This window comes from Euprymna scolopes, chromosome 2 (genome assembly GCF_053919585.1).
Source record: "Euprymna scolopes isolate OS-2025 chromosome 2, ASM5391958v1, whole genome shotgun sequence".
Lineage (NCBI taxonomy): Eukaryota > Metazoa > Mollusca > Cephalopoda > Sepiida > Sepiolidae > Euprymna > Euprymna scolopes.
Window position 1 is genome coordinate 62182212 of NC_136483.1, and position 19817 is coordinate 62202028.

At 36.0% G+C, this 19817-nt stretch overlaps 1 protein-coding gene across 6 annotated transcripts in view; it reads left to right on the plus strand.

The window, feature by feature from the left end:
* Window positions 1-19337, plus strand: part of LOC145291514 (ceramide kinase-like protein) — a 149812-nt gene extending 130475 nt beyond the window's left edge. For 4 of the 6 annotated variants that reach the window (XM_080137492.1, XM_080137507.1, XM_080137516.1 and 1 more), the window contains exons 12-13: window positions 15146-15300; window positions 19005-19280. In XM_080137492.1, coding sequence (XP_079993618.1) covers window positions 15146-15300; window positions 19005-19041 — 192 coding nt within the window. In that variant the 3' untranslated portion in view covers window positions 19042-19280. Of the gene's footprint in view, window positions 1-15145; window positions 15301-19004 lie in introns of all 6 variants that reach the window. The other 2 variants (XM_080137485.1, XM_080137500.1) reach the window with 2 other exon arrangements.
* The last annotated feature ends 480 nt before the right edge of the window (window positions 19338-19817 follow it).

Here is a 19817-nt window from a genome sequence, read left to right on the forward strand (position 1 = left end):
GCATTGTGGATGCATTTTTGGACCCCCGTAACTCTTTCTTCTTCTTTTTTGTCTCTCAATCCTCCTTTACAATGAGCAATATTTCTGATAAAAAGAGAAGAAATAGCTGTACACAGAGCCGGCAGTGTTTTTCCTGAGCAGTTGCTTGAGATGTCTTTATTTTCTCTTCCTATTGCTATCCTTGTGACCATGTCACTAATAAGGGTGCTGGGGGTAAATGTTTTACTTGGGCTGACGTTATCCACCTAATAATCAGGGACCTGATCTTTGGATTAACCCCTAAGGAGGCCTATCAGCAGGTGCAAAATACTGGGGCTACTGTATTGTCATTTGTTGAATGGATTCTGAATCATGCAGTAGCTTCTGGTGGGGCCTCTTGATGCCATATTAGTGAGTAATGTTATGAATTTTCTTCTTCATGGTTGCAAAAAACATTTTTCATTCCTTTTTTTCTCTCTGCTCTTATGTAACAACTCTGCCACGCTTTTCCACATGTTTCAATCCTCAAAAATGAAAAACCACAAGAAACAAAACAAGATTAAAATCAGAATTCCAACTATAGACTCTTCCCCCCCCCCTCTCACTACCAGGCCTCTTTGGTTGAAATCCAATTACAGGAGACTAAACCTGATCTATTGTTCCTGTGCAAAACTGGCATTGGGCCTACTATTTCCCTAGATGAGTTTGCAATTAAAGGATACTCAATCTTTACATAAAAAACCTGCCCCCCCCAAATCGTCATGGACATGGAATATGTGCCTACATTAGAGATAGCTTTTTATGTAGTAGCGACATCTCCAGAGAAGATCCTAATTTGCCTTATATGTGCTTCAAAGTAGCACTTACTCACAGCACAGTGCACATATTTAACCGCTATCGACCCCATAATAGCAGAGTTACTATCATTGAGAGTATTTCTGAAGAAATTGACCACATTCTCCCTCGGCTGACATTTACGTCTGCGGAGACTTCAATGTTCACAATGTTGAATGGCTAGTCCATTCAAACAAGACGAATGATGAGGAGAGGTACTGTCATTATTTTTCGATTGCGTATGACCTAACATAAATTGTTAAAAAACCCATCCGTATGCTTGACTGCGACAGACAATATGCAAGTCTCCTTGACCTTTTTCTTACAACTTGTCCATAACTGTGCACATCCTCCGGCCTGCCTCCTTTGGGATCTTCCAATCACTCAGTTGTCTCGATTAAGATCAAAACAAAATGTAATAAACCCTCAGATGTACCTCTCTATCATACTGTATATCGATACTTTATGACTAATTGGAATAACTTCCGAACATTTATATCAGCTATCCCTCTGCACTCCATATTAAAAAAGAATGCCTCCTCTATAGTATCAAACCTGACTGAATGGTTAATTGTTAGTATAAGGTGGAACGATAAAATTTTTGTCCTCGAAAAAACGACATGATTCCATTTCTGTTTGATGAAAACAGGTTTTCTTTTTTGATGCAGACCATCTACTTGTTGGCCAGTTGTGTACAAATCTCAAGAGCGATAGGAGTCTTCTATCATGTCTGGAAGTGACACAATGTTCAATGAGCGAGATTGGAGATGCACCACTATACAACTCATGCTCTCTACCGATTCAGGTTATGATAACAGAACCATTGTTGGATTACCACGAATAACAGGGATATGCCCAAGAAGATAAAAACAAAGTTTCAGGCCACGGGCATGGTCTTTGGTGTGGTTTCAAGTGAGAGCCACATCATGCCACTTCACATCTTCAAAGTCAGCTTGAAAGTCAACACCAAAGTGTACCTGGATGTGCTGAAGAATGTGGTGATACCCTGGTGCAATCAGGTGACCGCTGGCAGATCCTGGGTATGCCAGCAGGACTCAGTGCTGGCCCACAAATCCAAAGATACCCAGAATTGGCATCAGAAGGAGTGCTATGCCTTTGTACCCTTCTCTCACTGGCCTCCCTCCATGTCCGACCTGAACCGACTAGAGTACTTTGTTTGGTCATACGTTGAGAACATCACAACATAACCTCCCACAATACTAAACCCAGCCTGATTCCACCATCCACCAAGTATTTGCCGAGCTCCTACCATGCTTGTGGAAAAGGCATGCTCCCAGTTCCAAACCCATATCATAGCAGTGATTGAGGCTGAAGACGGCTGCATTGAATAGATGTCAGCTCTACTGCATAATCAAATTACCTGAATTGATTTTTTTAATAAAAGTTTTAAAATAAAGCTGTAATGTTGTTTTCTTTAGGGCGACAATTTTATCGTTCCACCCCATATAGACTGTTTTGGTACTCTTGCATAATTTGACCCGGATTCTCGGGAATTCCTGTCAAGCATTGATTGGGCGAGACCGACAATCATCGGTCCAAGTCAAGGATTGTAACAGATACCGACTAATTAAAAAACAAACAAACCGGGGAAAAAAATACAAATGCAAATAATCGAAAATCAACAAAAAAAAAATACCTTTAAAGGACTGGAAATATTTTTATTTTTTATCTTTTTTTTTGCAAAATATTTATCGACAAAAAGGTTTTTTTTTTCTGTTTTCTTCAAGAAAAGATGAAAGTTTTTTTACCATAAATTGTTAGGTGTAAGTTTTTGGGGGATTTTTTTAAAGACTTTTTGTTCAGTCAAGTTTTTTGGGGGAGGGGGGGGGTCCACAGAAATTTTATATATATTTTTATTTTTAAGAAAATATGTAAAAATATGTTTACGAAAAGTGTAAATTGTTAGATGAAAGTACAGGAAAAATTTAGTTTTTTTTTTTTTTTTTTTCAAGAAAACAATATTTTTATTTCATTTTTGTTTTATGGCTGTTCGTTGGCGGCAGAAGAACTTTCTCAAGATGAGGATATTTCCTAAGGAATCTTTTACTTCAGTTGACTGTTGAATGGCCATTGACTACAAAGAGGAAGGGAAATGAGATGTAAAAGGAAATGGAAGGAAGCTTTCCAAGGACTTGGTAGTTTTCGGAAATGTGACAAAAGGATAGTTTCCAAATTTTTGTCTCCACATAAATTCAAGTAAATATGTACCCAGAAGCTCTCTGTTGGTTAGGGTTAGGGTGTCGCATTCGTGTTTGTTTTGCTGTTTTGCTTCCTTCCCACATCTTCTCGATGTGGTTCGTTGTTGCCTTCATCGTGAGGTCAACAAAATACATACTTATGATTCACTGTCCTTCTCCTCCTATTTTGTTATAGGCCTTCCAACAGTTGGCTATACGACTGTAGTCCCCAGCAGACTATATTTGTTTATTATTGGGTTTTGATGTTTCAATTTGGTACGGTCACCAAAAAACCCTCCTTGTCGGTAATGTAAATAAAACATAAAAAAGTCAGTTTAATGTTTCAACATTGAACAACGCTTGGCTGAAACCGATGATTGCCGGTCTCACCCAGTCCATGCCTGACAGGACTTCTCAAGAATCCAGGTCAAATTATGCAAGAGTACCACCATTTCATACCGTCCAAGAAATTCCAGCAGAAACTCAACAGCCAACCATAGTCCACCCCAGAATGTGCCACTGCCATTGCACACAGAAATCATTTTTTCCATTGCTTTCAATGAAATAGATGTGAAACTAAAGCCACGTTTAAGATTGCCATCAATCATTCGAAAAAGATTGTATTTCTATGCTCAGTATATTAAGTTTAAAATAGCTGAGCAGTGGCTTAGCTACCACCAGTTTTAGCAAATAACAAACAGGATCATGAGCAAAAGTGTTTCCTCTATCCCTACCATTATCAATGAACCTGAGGTAATTTCGTCAGCATCTAACAAAGCAAAACTCTTTGCCAAGAACTTTGCAGCAAATTCTACCCTTTGCGATCAGGGCAGCTTACCTCCCATATTTCCTTCTGTGACTGAAAACACACTATGCGACATAAAAATATCTGTACATGTTGTTGCCAAGCTTATAAAAACTTTGATTCCAGTAAAGCAACTAGCCCTGATGGCATTCCAGTCACAGTGCTCAATAAGCTTCAACCGGAACTAGTTCCCATGCTTGCAAAGCTGCTTAAGCATTGCCTTAAGGAGAAATGTTTCTGGAGATCAGTCATCTCTCTCTCAGTACAGACCAATCAGTTTCCTGGGCGTCATAAGTAAGTTGCTGGAATCTGTGATAAATAGAAAAGTTGTCAGTTACTTCAGCAAAAATAGCCTGCTCAGTAACAATCAATATGGTTTCGGTTCTGCGAATCTACAGTTGATGTGTTAACTCTAACATCACACAGGATTAATGAATCTCTCAATGAAGCTTCGTTTCTTGAGCAATACCTCTTGACATATCAAAAGCTTTTGATAGATTATGGCATAAAGGTCTGCTTCACAAGATTGCTAGCTACATAATAACTGGAACTGTCCTCTCTGTTATTAAATCCTTTTTCTCTTATGGACTTATGAGTTTATAGACAGAAATCAGAAACTCATATTATTAACAGTGGCATCTCTTAAAATTCCATCCTGGGCCCAACTCTTTTCGTGATCTTCATCAATGATCTCCTAAATCAGAATCATTTGTAAACATTTATGCAGATGACATCACAATCAATGACAATACTTAAAAGGCCAGCAATGACCAAGATCTTTCTGATTCTCTCTCTTCTGAGCTTGAGCATGTGGTGCAATGGGGAAAAAGGTGGCTGGTTAATTTTAATGCATCCAAAACCGAGTTTCTCTCTTTTCATCATAATTGCTCTGACCCCCATGAAACCCCAATTGAAATGAATGGTTCTCGTCTTAAAGAAGCTCTATGTCTAGACAAGCTTCTAGGACTGACCTTCACTTCTGATCTGAAACGGAACACATACATGAAATCTGTTGCCAAGATCGCTGGAAAAATGTTAGGTATCTCACTTGTCGTTGGCCTTGATTTGATAAGTAGTGATTCTCTTGTTAAAATAAAACTTACCTTGCCTCAATATGTAAATACACTATTCACTGTACAGAGTAGTAGTACTAGTACAGTGAATAATGTATTTACGTATTGACTCCTCATTGGACAAAATTTTCAAATAGCTATTTCTTGCAGTCAGTCAGAATTCCAGTGCATACTATAAAAAGGTAAACATTTCTTCCTCTTTTGTTCTAGCGACAACAGACACGCACACAACGTAATCTTGCCAATGCTACTTTGTATTCGTCAGAAGTTACTTCACTTGGATTGGAGGAACAACCTTTGGAGAAAAAAAACATGCGTAGTTTAAAAAACATAAGCGACAAATTGCATGTAACGTCGTTGGAACAGCTTTAGTTATACATATGTACTAGCAGGCCACCTGACGTTACCGATTATATTTTAATTAATGCAAATTTTTTATCTATTATAAACAGAAATACAGTTAGTATTAAATAATAATAATAATAATAATAAAGAATCTAAGGAAAAGTTGTAATTGTTACATGGAAGGGGAACGACTCCTAGGAATGTAGAACAATTGTCATTGTTCTTAGAAATAATTAAATATAATAATTGTGTCAGAGTTAGGTATGAACAATGCAAGTTAGAAATTATGATAAACAAATAGGTTAAAAATGGAACACTTCAATTTAGGAATTTCTTTGTTCGCTAAAAGTGTGTTTGGACATACATATGGAAATCCACGTGAGTGGATCACCTGGCAGGCATGCCTTTGACGTCATAAAGAGAATTCCTTATATATGGAGAAGGGGTTCGAATTAGCAAGTCAAGAGGGACAGGCAAGCAATAATCAGAGAGACAGTCTGAGAGTCAGAAGCCCTCTCGGAGGCGAGGGGGGGGGGGAAGATAGGACAATAGAGATCAGAAAGATTTTGAATTCCCGAACATCACCATCCAGATGAGAATAAAACAGATCCATACATTTTGTAAACATAGTCTTTGTTTGTCGCCATTCCACCAAAAGGAAAAGGTAAATGAACATTGTGTAACACTCCTTTCAAGTATTATGTGTCTCCATCATATCTTTCTCAGATTGTGTTAAAATATGAAATCCCTTCTATGATACACAACATGTCTTTTTGGTGCCATTTAAGTAAAATGGTTAATTGAAATGGAATATGGAGATAAACTTAGTAATTGTGCTACTAGATTAAATATAAGTATTAGAATAAACAGAATAATATATATATGTGTGTGTGTGTATACGTATGTATATGTATATATTGCACACATATACAAGTTATGTAAAAAAAAAAAAAGGCTTATTATCAGGCAGTTTGCATTTAAATTGAGGCTAAGTAATTTCAAAGTTGGAATACTTAAATTTTTCCTTATGTTTGCATTGGAAAAATAGCTCACTCTTTGCATTAATTATATTCTTAGATTGAGGTGATGTTATTATAAGCAGAGGTTACAAAATTTTGAGCCGGGGGTATATGATTTGAATTTACATATGATATCCCACTTAATTGAGAAACGAATATTCTTAGAAGTAAGTTTTTTTAAAGGCGTTCCCTGGTTACTCTCTGGATTATTGTTATTTAAAAATGATGTATGGTTGGATATTCTCAGCTTTATTAAAGTGGAAGTCGAACCGATATACATGTATGTTTTGGGTGCAGTGCAGCTATTATTACTGTTATTAATTGTTCCAAGGTTATTACGTTTAGGGTGAGAGCAGGTTGCATTGTTCGGAATATCGTTGTGGAATTGGTTGTCATGGTTATTGTCATCAGAATTGGCTGGCGAAGGAATGTTCCTATTCGTATTGTAAGTGTTGTTATTTGGTAAGCTTATTGGTTGGGAGGGGTTGTCAAGTTTATTATTATTTGAATTATAGGAGCTTTGCACTTGTGAAATATTAATAGTGATGGTTTGGAGGGATTTAGATGGTAGCTCAGTTACAGCACATGAATAAACCACATTTTATGAATACAGTTATTGGCAAGAGGGCAGTCATTCTTTTTTTGGCAGTTACATTTGGTTTTCTTAGCTAAGAGGAAAGGGATTACCTGTGCATCTTTAATTTTCTTGTTATTAGATGCCATAATAGTCTGGGCTTAATTAGGCATTGTAGAGTAAGCTATATTAACAGTATTTTTATTAATCAAAGTACTCTACCTATGTGAGTACTTAAAAGATTTTTCAACAATATTGAAAAACTCCTATGCGATATTAGTATTTACATTAGAGCTGAAGGGGGGAGTAAACCAAATATTATTTCTTCTCCTCATTCTTTTTCTCTGAGTATATTTATCTATGTTAGATGAATGGCTGGCGTGATTATGAATATTGGGGTAAACGTTAATATTGGTATTACATGTAAACTGGTGTTTTTTTTTTAGTTTGAGACATATTTTGCATAATTAATAAGGATAGTTGGCAGGTTTCTTCCCCATATATCCTGAATTCCTTAGTTTTATTGTAGAACATGAAGTTTTAATCAAAAGTCTTTTTGTTGGTTGGTAGATATTGATGGTTTTAATGATTGAGTAAGCATGATTAGAAAATTTGTGAACATATATCTATAAAAGTGAAATGTACATTTCCCTATTAAACTACTCCGTCAATTTTCAATCTACAAACTCGAGATTTGACATAAGGGGTATTGAGATTTGAGAAACTCTTTTTAATTGGTTTTCGGCCAGAAATTTACCTGTAAAACTTTACCAAACTCCTCCGCTAATTTTGGATCTAAACACTTTAAATTTTAGATTTAGGTTACGTGGACATGGATCAAACTTTTTAATTTAATTTGAGCCCAAAACAATAAATGTTAAGGGATAAAAGTTGGGGTCAAAGTTTTAAAAAATTTGACCGCTGCGGTCTACCAAATTACTCAGCCAATTTTTGGTCTAAGCATTTGAAATTTTACAAAAAGTGTAATCAGACATAGGGCAAGCTTTTTAATCGGTTTTTGGCCAAAAATTTGGCTGCCAAGGAGTCAAAGTTCAAAAGATTTGACCTTTGTAGTTTCTAGCAAACTATTCAGCCAATTTTGGGTCTAAACATTTGAAATTTTACATAAAGGGTATTCAGACATGCAGCAAGCTTTTTAATCAGTTTTTGGGTAAAAATTTGGCTGCCAAGAGGTCAAAGTTGAAAGAGTTGATCTTTGAAGACTCTTCAAACTCCTCCGCTAATTTTGGGTCTTAACACTTGAAATCTTAGATGTAGGTTACTTGGTTATGAGTCAAACTTTTTAATATATATATATATATATATACATATGCACATAAAGTTATGAATAGGGCCCAAGCAAAACCAGGCTTAACTGCTATTATATATATATATATATATATATATATATATATATATATATATATATATATCTTTTTGTTATTTCATGTATATGCACATATAATATAAAATTTGCTGTATTTACACAATGCATTTGCTCAGTATGTGAGTTGAGCTTAGTAGATGTATGAAAATATAATGTCAATTAAACTATACAGAAACGTTCATATTAAATCCTCAAAGGAAATTATCTGATCAAATATTTTAGCCAAGTGATTTCCTTCAGGAATAAATATGAACTTTTCTGTGTCTCTTATATATATATATATATATATATATATATATATATATATATATATATATATATATATACATACTAGCTGGCAGCTCGGTGTTGCCTGGTCGTACAATATGCTTAAACATGATATTTTAATTTATGCAGATTGCATATGCATTATTATAGAATCAATCCTCTATTGGTTATTATATATTACAAGAAATAATTGTTTGTTTACAATTTCATATCAGCTGATATTTGGGTTTGACAATGAATGCTGATATTTCGGAGAAGAAACCTGCCAACTATCCTTATATGCCCTGGAAAAATCACTTCTGATTAATATTTAGTTTTAAAACATGCAAATGAAAAAATGATTTGGAGCGATTTTTAAATGGTTCCTCTACTTTTATTATACATAGAACTCATTTATAAGAAAAGAATTAATATAAAATGATGAGGTACACCCAGGCTTGAACAAGGGATCAATCGGACGGTGTTCAAATGCTCTACCTCTCAGCCATATCTCCAGATTATAATAAATCTGGGTTGTTTTTTTTAAGAAGAAATGATTTGCTAAGATTCTATTATCTTCTATGGCCAGTGTAACATAAAATATTCCCCTTTAAAAATTATTGCTTTTTATCTATAAAAGAGAAAAGCTATTTTTAAGATCAGATTTTTTCGATTTTTGATACTTATCGGATGAATTTCTGTACAAAACATATCTAAGAACACTGCCAGACATAAAAATTATCTTTGTGTGATATTTGCAAAAGATAGGCTCAACCGTTTCGGAACCTTTGAGAAACTGACTTTTATATAATAGTAGAGATATATATACAGATTGAGTCATGGGAAACGGATGTTTTTCGAATGGTATGTACTCTAATTGAGTAAGAGATAGGGAATGCGGAAGTAGTCTTTAAACCTACTTAAGATGCCGTTTAGTTTGTTGTTATTTGTTTATCTTTTATGTTAAATCTTGTTTAAGTTAGTTATTGATTTTGAATTGCTTTTCTTTAGTAAATGTTTTCATGTACATTATGAAATTTTTGCTGAAATATTCGCAGAGTTTTGTCTTCCTTAAAGACATCCGTTTCTGGTGACTCGCCTTGTATATTACGATCATTTATATTCAAATAAACATCTTATTTTTTAAATATTATTTATTTTATGACTATCAATAAAAGTATACCTTGCTCTGTGTATTATTGAGCACTATTATGTAAACAACGTTAAATTCATTGGCTCTTATCTTTGAATATTTTTAATCTGAAATATTTATGGGTGTGTGATAAATTCTATTATGTTATATCTCATACCGTGTAGTATTGTTGAAATAACTTCAATTGCTGATTTTTCCTTTCCAAAAACAAATAAATTTTTCCTGCAACAGTTGCTTCCTGGTAGTGGTTAAACAAAAATCCCTGTAGACTTCATTTCCTTCCTCTCTCCCCTCTTCCATTTCTCACACCATTTTTATCCATTACCCCCCCCCCCCATCACATGATCTGTCAACATGTGACTCGGGTTTGGTATAAAAGCTCAGTCAATCTTCATGGCGTCTCTTTTTCAGATCCCACCTGAAGGTGAGTTCATTATTGTCGTTTTTATGTACAGCCACACAAGGCACTAACACGTGGACGCTTGCTTCTTTGATGACTATCACATTCCCCCTTGATCTCATGATCACAGACTACATTGCGGGGTTAATCTTTTATTCTGCTTGCTCTAGTTTTGGTTCTGCTTCGTCAGACGAACTATAGCCAATACTCTCTGGCAGAAGGGGTTCACTGATCGTGTTTGTCAGCAGCTCATCACATGATGATTCATCGCTCTCCTCTGTAGTTGTGATGTATCTCGGCAGCCAGGCAAAGGTTGCGCACATGGTGTGGGGGTTCAATCAGCTAAGACTTCCTGCTGACTAATCACCCCAGATATTCATCCCTGTTTGAACTTGGTGGTGCACCAGTTTCCTAGAGGTTTTATCCAGACTTGATCCCCTACCCCATATCTGTTGTGTGTTTCCTCGTCGACTGACTGTGTAGTGTCAATTCCCTTTATTCTGAGATGGTATGTGTGTATATCATTGGCAGGCGTTGTTGTAGGCGACTTCCCATCCTTTGGCGTGATGTTATATCAATACGTGGCTTCAGTAATAGCGCAGCAATTCTCTTAATGCTGTGATGACTCCTCTCAGCAATGCCATTTCCTGATGGCACATGAGAACATTGCAATTGTAGTCGGGTGCTCCATTCGTCTAACAGCTGCCAGACTTGTTGGCTGCAAAAAGCAGCATCGTTGTCCATCAAGACATCTTCCAGTGCACCTCACTCAGAAAAGTTGGATGATAATTGGTGAACAACATTTGCTGAGTCCTGTCTGGTCATTTGTCACCATACCGCAAAATGTGTAGGTCCACAATCAATAAGCATTAAAAAGGGCTTACCACTTTAATGGGTAATATCCATCGTCACTCATTGCCATATGTTCTAACTTCCAATCATCCTTTCTGCCATTGCTCTAGTACAGGATCAATAGACTGGCATGCTTTAGAGTGCTTGACAGCCTGCCTGACATCTGCCTTTGTCACTACTGGATCCATGCACCTCGTAAAATACAGGGTTCTCTTGATACCTGGATGTCTGCTCTTTATTTGGCATGGGCTAATTGTACCAACTCCAACTGCAAAAGATCAAACAGTGTGCTCCATGCTCATTTTCACGGCTTCATACCATTTGTGAGGCACATGGGTTAATTGATCAGCACGATTACAGTGTGATGCTACCAGCGTTGCACTCACCGATAGCCCGTACTCAGAGACCAGACTCATCAGCATGTCTAGTCTTCGCCAGATCAACATTTCACTGGCCACCTTAGTACAAATTCTTGTTCATCCTGAAAGTGTCAGACACCAGTAGTAGACTAAGATAGAATCTGTGTACATGCACAATTTTTTGGACTGCGATTATAGCACCAGATTTGTACCTTTTACAACAGCGTCCAATTCTGCCAGGTTGATATGCTGAACATCACTTACGGGTCGCAGTCAACATGCGCCCTCAAACACGTTTCCTTTTTGCTCTAATGAGACTTACACATTTACATCATCACCATCAATGCACCACTCCCCACGAACAAGGTCCTTCTCATTCATTCTCTCCTGAGTTTCTATTATCATTAGATTTAGGAGAGCATCATCAGGTACATGATGCAGACTGTACATCCTCATTGATGTACACATTGTCAATGTAGGCTGATGTTGCGTCTTCAATGGTCTTTCCTGTGACAGCACACATTGGCGTTTCTAAAAAGTGCATGTGTAACCCCCACAGGGCAGCTCAGATGCACAGGCTTGGTGTTGAAATGCAGCTGTAGCCGATACCTGTTGCGTCACCTGTATTTTCGTCTAGTGGTCGAATTCATCTCTGTCACTGTCGTCTGCTCTCTGGTTCTGGTTTGAATCAGCTTCCAAACGGTCACCTGGGCTGTTTGAGAAATATATTGCATTCAACAAATAAATCAAACATCGGCAGTCTATGACTTTATTCTGGCATAGACACGCGTTTTAGTATCCATTCCCCGATGGGGGGGATCATTTTGATTATCCATCAAGAAACAGACGTATTCTGTTTAAAACGACATCAAACCATTATCATCATCATTAGAGTCCAGCCGTGCAAATTGCCCTGAATTTGTGTCAATGGGGCACCCAGACTACAAGCTGTTCTTTAATCAACTAGCAAGATCTCCCGGCAACGGTCCCCATCGGGTCACACATGCACCCATCACATTCAATGACAATTCCCCCCCAGTGCCTTAATTGCATCATAAACTAGAAATAAGTTGAACCCTACCAACACATTAATTTCTGCGGCCGCACCGGACTCCGTATGGATCTTCACGATATGTGAGCAGCCTGAAGGAAAGCTGAGCAAGTTAGAGTTAGGGTTTACCTATAGTCATTGTTGGTTGCGCCTCACATTTTGTCCAGGGAGCAAAGCGGCACTAATGTCTTGTCCCCTAATGCATTTCCCGCACAGTTTGGGACTAGGTATCCAATACTGACGCATTGGAAGCAGTGTGTGCATCCCCGCCCCCTGTCAGAGCAACTTTTAGCAAAATGACCCTGCCGGCTGCAGCAGAAACATCATCCATTGGTCGCAGGGTTCAGGCTAGGAGTTTCCTCTGTATTATTCTGGGCTGTCTGTGCTGCTATCACAACTGATGATTTCTAATGATGGCTCGACTGCGTTCCAGCAAATGTTCCAGGGGTGTTGCTGAAGTGTTGGTGGAGGCTCTTAACAGTTGCTTTACACAGGTTGGAAAGCCGGTTACAAACACATAGGCATATGTCCGTTCTGATACGCCACCATCAAAGGGGATTGCAATTTTTTTCAGCTCTGCAAAAAAAAACATCCACAGTTTCTCCTAACATGAATCTCCTCAAAGCGAATTTCTCATAAGCCATACATGGATCCATGGCAAATGCCTTGTACAGTGCATTTTTAATTGCAATCAAATCAGTCTTCTTGGCAGCACTAAGTTGTTGATATACACTCAAGGCGCCTCCAGTCAATCTCAAGAGAATCACCGTGTGTATCTTCTTTACTTCACAAAGGTTGTACGTCAACTCGATCCTTTCAACCCAGTCAACAACAGACGTGGACCCGTCAAATTCGGGTATCAGCTTCAAATCAAACTTGAATTCAGTCATTGTCTTCTTAAGTGAAGAAAAATAAAATGACTGAAAAAATTCACAGGGAAAGAAAATGGTGCTGTTAGCAACAGTCAGCCAAAAACGACTGAAAAATGGCTGAAAATAGCTTGTTGAGATAACTTCAGTTACTGATTCCCCCCCCCCCCAAAAAAATTAATTAATTCCTGCAACAGTTGTTTCCTGGTAGCGGTTAAACAAAAATCCCTGTAGACTTCATTTCCTTCCTCTCTCCCCTCTTCTGCTTCTCACACCGTTTTTATCTATTTTTTCTCATCACATGACCTGTAAACATGTGACTCGGGTTTGGTATAAAAGCTCAGTCAATCTTCATGGCATCTCTTTTTCAGATCCCTCCTGAAGGTAAGTTCATTATTGTTGTCATTTTTACGTACAGCCACACAAGTCACAAACACATGGAGACTTGCTTCTTTGATGACAGTCACAAGTATATCATAATATGGAATAGTAAAAGAGTATGTTTAACTATATCCTACAAAGTGGTCTGCACATAATGAAAGACTTTCACAGACTATTAAGCATTTACACATTGTTAAGCGAACATTCTTGCATACAAGTATATACTTCTTCATTAAGAAAGCAAGCAGAATTTGTTGAACTACATTTTAGAATTAGGATTATTCGGACTGTTGTTTTCATCTCAAATTCTTAACACTTTTTTTATGCTTGGGTGTCTCTGCTTATCAAGGCCCAAAAGCCACTTTAGGATAAAGTTTAATTATTGTCAGATAGACGGTGAAACAACATCGTTATGATCAGTAATGGTGGAAATTGGATATGGTTTAATTATTTAAGAAGATGGCTCGACAAAACTTATTTATACTAGACTTGAAAACAAACATATTATAGTCAGCTGGAAAACAGTCCCGCGGTATTGTGTTTCATACAGTTCTAAGAAAGAAACATTGCTTATGGAATTTTTGTTTAGTTTTAAGCACAGATAAAGAGTAAGGGAAGTTTTTGACAGTTGTTGTAGTTAAACGAGTATTTGTTACTAAATTTCTACAGCTCAGTTGAGCAACTGGCATGAAAATAATGGTAAAGCAGAGGTAGACTCGTAATGTGAGAAAGACAAAGTAGGAATATGAAATGATCCTCGCCCACTAGATTACAAAGATGGTTTTGTAATATGTCAAGGGAGGAAAGGGTACTCTTAGCAGGTTCTAACCTTCTTCAGGCGCATCTTGTCAAACTCGGGAATCTTTCTGTTGAACTCGCAATGGATAAAAGTGCTAAGTATAATCCATTCTAAATGACAGTCTTCTGAAGGTTGATGGCTCAATCCTTGGTGCGGGCGAGACTAAGAATATAATTATAAATTAGTTAAGATTCTTACTCTGCCATGGCTGATGAAATGAGAGCAAGTAACCTCCATAGATTAAATAAAGCATAAAGTTGGAAATTTTGTACAGATTTCTGAGTTTGATAAAAAGATCTCTGCATTCTGTGCAGATTTTTGAGTTTAGCAGAAAGATGCAGCTAAAGAAGGTCAGAGGTTTCATTAACTGAAACGTTATGAGAACAGTAGTTGAAATAATTCAGGCATGCTATTACATGCACACACACACACACACACACACACACACACACACACACACACATCTTTATATGTCTGTCTGGTAATGTACAGATACGGTGATCTAGAAAGAAAATGGCTGCCAAGTTGGAGTTTATTTAAAAACTGAAAGAAATCCTTACTCCTCATATAAATTATGAAAATAATTGTTCATAAGGAAAGTTTGCTTCACTCAAAAAAAAGAGTTTTTATGTATTGAATGACAAAACCCATCATTTAAATATTTTCACCTCAAACCATCAATGAACGGCAAATAACAGTTTAATGCACATAGTAAATTATAAGTAATGCACCTCCAAAAGTTATCTATTAACCAACATTGGGCGATCCATTAAATAAATGTATTATTGCATTGATTTGTTGTTATTCCCTTTTGTTTCCAGACACCTCCTGATGCTGTTAAGTCCTTCAAAACTCAAAGACTACGTATCAAAATTCTTCGGAAAACGGAGCAGCAGGAATGGAGCAACATGGAATTGTCTTTGAATTGTGATGGTGAATCAATAATCATGACACCTGATCCATGGATTGATATCAGGTAAATAACATTTTTGTTTTCCACAGTTAAATGAAATCAATCGATAGAATTTTTTCTTTTATGGAAATTGCTCCAGACAAGGTATGAAACCACTTGATGTAAGGAATCAAATGAGCTGGAACAAAATAAGCAGGGAAGAAATCAGACAATTCTGAAAAGCACATAGTAATAGTATTTATAGAAAAGACTGAAACGAGCAACATCATATCTGTTATAGAGAGGTTGCAGAAGAAAGTGTGTGGCCAATCAAATTACAGATACGTTTCTACACGTTATTAAGAACCTCCAAATGAGATAGATTGATCAGCCTACATAGTCTGATAGTGGATTTGTAGAGATAGAGAATAGCCCCAGGTGTGGGATATTGTTTAGAATGATAAAGAGAACCGACTTTACAAGAAATAGAAAGAGCAATGGATCTAATATATGAAATCAAAACAAAAGATTTGTTGAGAACGAAAAACCAGGAAATTTCAGTCGTATTTTGTTCTTTAGTCCTCACATTCTGTAAACGGTGTTTAAAACAAAACGGAAAGAATTGCTGTTTTCTAGGTTGGAATCTTTTGTCCTTATCCTCGAGTGGTCTTTAAACCTAGATAAGTGTTAACTTTCTAGTAAAAAGCAAATAATCATAAAGACCAAGTATTTAACCTTCACATGAGTTGATGTACTTGTATTATGTTAGTGTGTACTTTTTCCATTTATCTTAACTACTAGCAGGTCACCTGGTGTTGTCTGGTTGCAAAATATGCTTAAATATATTTTAATTTATGCAGACTTCATATTTATTTTATAGATCTAATACCCTATTGATTATTATATTGTACCCAATATATAGTAGTAGCCTTGTTGGTGGGGCATCGGAATACACTGAATGCTCTCTTGGATAAGGTATAAGTCCCTCAATGGGGCCACCTGTTACCCATGGGTGGCGACGTGATGCTTTAGGATGGGATCTTAGTGGTTGAGGATCTTAGGGGTCAAGGTTAAATACCTTCACTTCCCAACACACCACTTCGGCTCTTACATGGGCTAGATGGACAGTCAGATAAGCCTGATTTGATCAATTGAATGGCCAATTTAAGCCCTAACATCTACTACCAAATGAGCTCCCAATGAGATCAAAAAATAAAACATCAAAAAAGTGAAAGGCTAAATTGAAAATGTTTCTCTCTCAAGAAAAAAGGAAATAAAGCAAACTGTCTGACAACTTAATCAAAAAATAGACATTCAATGTCAATCGTCATGTGGAGAATATATGCCTAAACATGACTGCAAACCAAAACATTTTTTTTTACTAAATATTTGGGTGGTGTAATAAATACGGAGACAGATGCGTTGGGAGTCTCATATGCATAAGTATACTGCTTTGTGTACCCCTGATCTGTCAACGTGAGTGCTATTTCTCCTTGGCAAATCTCAATAACCGGCTCTGGAGTGGTAGGAAGCACTGGCAGTAAAAAAATAAAAAAATAAATTACATGATGCCCCAAAATAATAAGTCCAAATGTGCTCTATCCAATTCAGATAAAATAATGCGGGTCGGAATTCCCCAAATTCTATGTATTAGAATCTAAATCTAAACTATCACTTTTTCTTATTGAAAAAATTCTAATTAATAAAATAAAAACATAACAGTAAAAAAAAAAAAAAACTAAAGATGGAAAGTTTTTGGTAGAAATCGAGACAAAAATTCAAAGTAAGAAAATAGGAAAAATGAAAATTTTTCATGGCATCATCAATATCAAAGTCACACCACATAAAAACGTTAAACTAATCAAAAGTAGTTAGAAGCAGAGAATTATCCCTCGCTAACACTGAAGAAATCTTGTACACAATGAAAAATCAAGGAGTTATTGATCACAAAAGATTATACGTAAAGAAAAACAATGAAAATATTCCCACAAATACACACATTCTTACTTTCAATACTCCTCAAATTTCCCCCCAAATCGAAATAAGATATATTATTGAACCAGTAGAAATATACATCACTGATCCGTAAAATGCTTCCAATGCCAAAAATTTAGGCATCAAAAAGACAACTGCAGAGGTTACCTAGATACGCCAAATGTGGCTCAAAAGAACTAAACTATGATGAAAAAGAATGTCATGAAATGTATTGTTAAGAAACTCACCCAGCTTTCTCCAAAACATGTGAATGATGGAAAAAAGAGAAGGAAATTTTAGGAGTTAAATATAAAAGAAATATTCCATACCCTGAAGCCAAAAATAGTCGAATCATATACTGTAGACAAACTCTATGCAAAAGCAGAAAAATCAAACACCTCCGTTAAATAGATACCTTGAACTTATTGAAAAACTAGAACCAAACGAATATCCTCTCGATTGTCTGCTTCCAATTCATTTTGTAATTTTTGAAAAAATTTAATATTACACCATCAAAAATTAGAGAAAGCAAAAACTGAAACCAAAAAGAATCTAATAAAGTACTAATTACTTCCCAAACCTGAACCAATGTTTCTCTTAAAAACCAATATTTCCAAGTACAAAGCTCTACAAAACCACATATTAAGCCAGAAAAATACTCAACCACTTTAAAGAAAGCAAAACCATCTAAACAAAAAGGTAAAATAACCACTCCAATAGAAAATAAAAAAAAGCAAATTGGGAAGAATATAAACAAAAAAAATGCCACCAAAAACTCTCAGAAGAAAAAAAAACTCAAATAAATCTATTGAATATTTTTCTGAAACATTAATAGTCATCACACCCAAACGTATACCACAAAGAAGAAGAACTAACAAACAGCAAAGACCCTGGTTTAATGATGAATGCAAAAAGCAATTTGCCTATGTAAAACTGCTTTACAAAAATTCAACTCTCAACTAACGAAATACAATCTAAACCTCTTTAAGCAAAAAAAAAAAAAGTAATAACTCGCAAAATCACCAGAACATCAAAGGAAATCATGGAAAAATTACATTAACTCAAACACAAGCCCAAAATAAGTATAGTACATGAGATGGAAAATTTGGGGCAAAAACTTATCCTCACCCTTAAAGCATCTCTTTCAAAACAACATTAAAATAACAGACTTAAAATATAATGAATCTTTTCAACAAAACTTTTCAAAACAATTCCTCTAGCAAAAATTACAGTCAATCCTTCCAAAAGACAAAAAGAAAAAGAGGTCAAAGACTAACCAACAGTATCATGAATAATCGGCAAACGACGTCAAGGCTGGCTCAGACATATCCTAAGATTGGCCAGTGAATTGCCAACTGAGTGCTTCAATAGACTCCTCATGGAAAAAGAGAAAGACCAAAAATGAATTGGAAGCAGACAATCGAGAGAAATTTAATTAAAATGGGAAGAAGCTGGATGGATGCTGTAGATCTGGCTTCAGATTGAAAACGATGACAGACTTTAGCTGCCTCACATGTTGCAGGAAACTTACATGACTTATAATATTGGGTAACCTTGCTGGTTTTAAACCTTCCATGCATGATTTTTTTTACATGAATTCTATATATGTAACTTTTCCTTAAACTATATGTTTTCAAGTTGACCTGACTTCTGAAAAGGTCCATAATGGAGGCAATACATATTCCTCAATACCCCCCCACCAACTCTCACAAAAAGAAATATAATTAGTCAACTAAAAATTTATGATAATTTATGATAATTTTTCTATTAAACAACAGTATGCATGCAATTATTATCTTGTTTATCTTTTTCAGTATTCAGCGAGGCCTCATCCAAGCTTTCTGCTACTGATTCTCCTCATCAAACCTCAGCATGGATGAACACCGCAGTCAATGGTGTCTCAAAGACTTTCCCTTTCTTAAGTACCATAAAAGAATTTCTATCAATGTCTTGTGGCAATATCTAAAACCTGCCACGTCAGAATATTTCGTGGGGGGGGGGGCTATATAGAATTTTACAGGCTATATAGAATTTGTTATTTCTTTCTTTTTTATATGAAAGTAAAAAATCTGTTAAAAAAAACTGACAAACTTATCACCTTTTTTATTTTATTTGTTTTTTTAGAAAAATGGTGGGGAAATTGAAAATAAGCAGGACAAAAATTTTATTTGTTTAAATCATAAAAAATAAGTTTCTTTTATACAACAGGGTTGCATTCGACAATTCATATTTTCCTCTTGTAAAGAGCTACATATGAACCATAATACGTTTGCCTTTAATCTTAAATTCAAGCAAGAAATTGGTTTCTTATACACAATTAAATGGGTCCAAAATCACTTTTGAATTTTGAACAGTGACAAAATAAACAGATTGCAGCCATTTTGTTTCTACTATTATATAAAAGGAACTTTGTGTGTGTAAATTCGTTCTGTATGGACTCCAAACGGCTGGACAGATTTCTTGGAAATGTCACATGAATATATTTGATGTATCTGGAAGTGTTCGTAGGTAGGTTTTGTATCAGAATACATCTGATAATTATTGAAAATTAATAATCGAAACAATCCGATTGAAGAAAATCTGATTTCGACTAAAGTTAACACTTTTATACAGCCTAACATCACAAA